The 2,878-nt window shown below is 50.8% G+C and overlaps 1 protein-coding gene across 1 annotated transcript in view; it reads left to right on the top strand.

The window, feature by feature from the left end:
- Positions 1 to 243, top strand: part of LOC104532567 (serine/threonine-protein kinase 10-like) — a 9,082-nt gene extending 8,839 nt beyond the window's left edge. The window contains exon 18 of the mRNA XM_029087432.1: positions 160 to 243. Within this exon, the coding sequence (XP_028943265.1) occupies positions 160 to 243 (84 nt within the window). The remainder of the gene's footprint in view (positions 1 to 159) is intronic.
- The last annotated feature ends 2,635 nt before the right edge of the window (positions 244 to 2,878 follow it).

Below are 2,878 nucleotides of genomic sequence, written 5' to 3'. Positions count from 1 at the left end.
GGAGGTGCTCATGGCACCAAGCCTGACAAGATTCCAGCAGCATTTGGCCAAGGCCCTGAGGGACATGGTGTGAATGTTGGGATTGTCCTGTGCAGGGACAGGAGTTGGACTCCATGATCCTTGTGGGTCCCTCTAACTCACAACATTCTGTGATTCTAGCACTGGAGCCCGGTCCAGGCTCCACCTGTTCTCCACTCACCTCATCAGAAACCTGAGGGCAAAAATAAGCCCTCACGGCCTTGACCAGTGTCACCAGGGGCCTCCAATGAAGCTCAGCTCAAGGTCCCTGTCTGAGCTGCATTGGGAGTGCTGGTCTCCCAACCTCACCACCTTAGACCCAACCCTGACCTGCAGACCGTCTTCCCAGCTTGATCTTAGACCTGCCTCAGCACCATGAACATGCCTGGTGATCTCAACTCTTGGTTGAATCTGGCCACCATCTCCAGGTTGGTCCTGCTCACATTGTTCAGATACTGGAGGGTTGGTTTTGGCTGGTGATGCTCCAGCTGTGCAACCCCCTGTGACTCCTGGGTCACCTTTCTTGAGGGAGCTGCTCCACTCTTGCTGCTCCCCAAGACTCATGTGTTATATTTTAACCTCTCTCCTGTTTCAGAGATTCCTTCTCCCCCATCTCAAAGGCCCATCTACAAAGTCTGTAGCAATTCATTATCTTTAAGCTCAGTATAAAAGGTAAATAATTTCATGGGCTGAAGAGGACTACAGGAGGAACTGGAGACATGAGGAACAGTCAGTCCACATACTGGGAATTCCAGCTGGTGAGGGAAACAGAGGAGCCTTTTCCTTGCAGGCACTGGTGGGTCACAGTGAGATGGAGGAACTCCACAACCCCAACCCGGGAAAGAAGCTGATGGATCGAAGATGGCAGGAGCCAGGTGGGTTGAGCTGCAACCATCCATCTGTACGAGTCCTCTGTTTAGGTAGGCCACCCTTGATTTAAGTCTTCCCGAGGTGCAGAGACTGGTGGGCTTTCTCAGCAATGGTGTTGGGAGGAGAAAAAGCTGCCACTGAGTCCAGAGCGAGCACCAGTCAGCTGGGAAGCTGTGGGTCAGCCCCGGTGGTCTCCTCCACACAGGGTTCAGTTGCCTTGTTTCACTAGGACATCAGACAGGTCCTCTGTCCCCTCCAGCTTCAGATTCTGGGAATATAAAAGAAAAGCCAAGCTGGACACTGTCAGACTCTGAGTCTGAAGGCCTGACATAAAAAACCCAAAACCAACCCATGATGAAGGTCCAGAACAACCCCCTCTGCCACCAGCAGCACACACAGGACCAGGGCTCCCCATCGGCTGTTGCTTCGGGGCCTGAAACACTCGCAACACTGAAAACAACACTGAGAGGAAGTGCTCACCCCTCTGCTGCCAGACCCCAGGACAAGGACGGACAGAGAGACAGCAGTTAGGCTGGAAATGCTGCATGTGCTTAAGCAGGGGCTGTCTTAGGGGCAATGGGTGTGAGCTGGAACACAGGAGGTTCTGCTTAAACTTGAGAAGAAACTTCTTTCCAGTGAGGGTGCCAGAGCCCTGGGACAGGCTGCCCAGGGAGGGTGTGGAGTCTCCTTCTCTGGAGACCTTCAAGACCTGCTTGGACACCTTCCTGTGTGATCTCATTGAGGTTCCTGCTCTGGCAGGGGGATTAGACTGGATGATCTTTTGAGGTCCCTTCTGATCCCTGACATTCTGTGATTCCCAGGGCATCAGCCTGATTTATGTTCCCTACAAGCATGAAACAGGGACTGAAGTTGAGAAGTCCTGATGTAGCAAGAAAACAGCCCCACTCCTGGTGCTTTTCACTGTGCGTTCCACCTGCTGCTCTTACACGTCTGGTGATAGAACCTCCAGTGTGCACACCATGCTTACCTTCTCATTTGCCAAATGCAAGAGGCAGGTGAAGGCTAAAGGGACAGACAGATTGTTGGCCATCACAGAAGGCAGCCTAGAAAAGAGAAGGGAGGAGGTTAGGATGGCCACAGCCTGCTGAAACTTGACAGATGGAGCATGCCTGCAGTCATTGGGTCACCAAAGATTAGTTTCCCTGCCAGGGATCTGGTTTTCTCTGCCTTTCCCCTCCCACCAGCAAAGAATTTCCCAAGCTGAATGCAACCTGTAGCTCCCCCAGGCAAACCCAGAGAGCAAGAGATTTTTTTTTTCCCCACAGGGTTCAGTTAGCAGGTTGTAATAGACACAGAAGGGTCAGCGTTTGCCCAAGCTCAGCTGAAGTCTGACCTCATCTTCAGTCCAACCCTTTTTCGGGCCCCTCTACCTGTGAAACAGTTCCTTTGTGATGCTGCTGAAGACCTTCTCGCCGGCTACCATTGATGTGTCCTTCTCGTTCTCTGCCTCTTCCATCTATTTAGCAAAAAGACAAACACTGCTGAGACAAATTTTGCTCCTCAGCCTCGTGTTCAGAGAAAAACCACCGCAAGTTACACTCGGTCTGTCCTCATCAACCATCCCATGGAAGCAAGACAACTAGAAAGGAGTTGCTGCTAAACCTGCCCAAGACTGTCTCTGCAGGAGTTAAGCACAGTTATCTGCAGGGCATTCTCTTATCCTCGGCCTATTGAGGTATCTGGCTCCTCCTGCACTCACCTCTGCCACTGTTTCTTTCTTCTGTCTGTCAGTCAAGAGGTCCCACATGTTTTTCTTCAACCTCTTCATGTCCATTTTCTTGGCTGTCTTTGCGTACTGAATTGCTATCTTATTGACCTGAGGAAAACAAGTTCAGGATTAGCTGAGAGCAGCTGAGCAGAAGCAGCAGCACTATCTTCAACCATGACCACAGGAGCAATCAAAACATGGTTCTCCTTGGGAACAATGGTGAACTAAACATTTGATTATTTTATTTTATTTTATTTTATT

This window comes from Antrostomus carolinensis, unplaced genomic scaffold (genome assembly GCF_000700745.2).
Source record: "Antrostomus carolinensis isolate BGI_N321 unplaced genomic scaffold, ASM70074v2 scaffold15511, whole genome shotgun sequence".
Lineage (NCBI taxonomy): Eukaryota > Metazoa > Chordata > Aves > Caprimulgiformes > Caprimulgidae > Antrostomus > Antrostomus carolinensis.
This window is presented reverse-complemented; position numbering and strand designations above follow the sequence as displayed.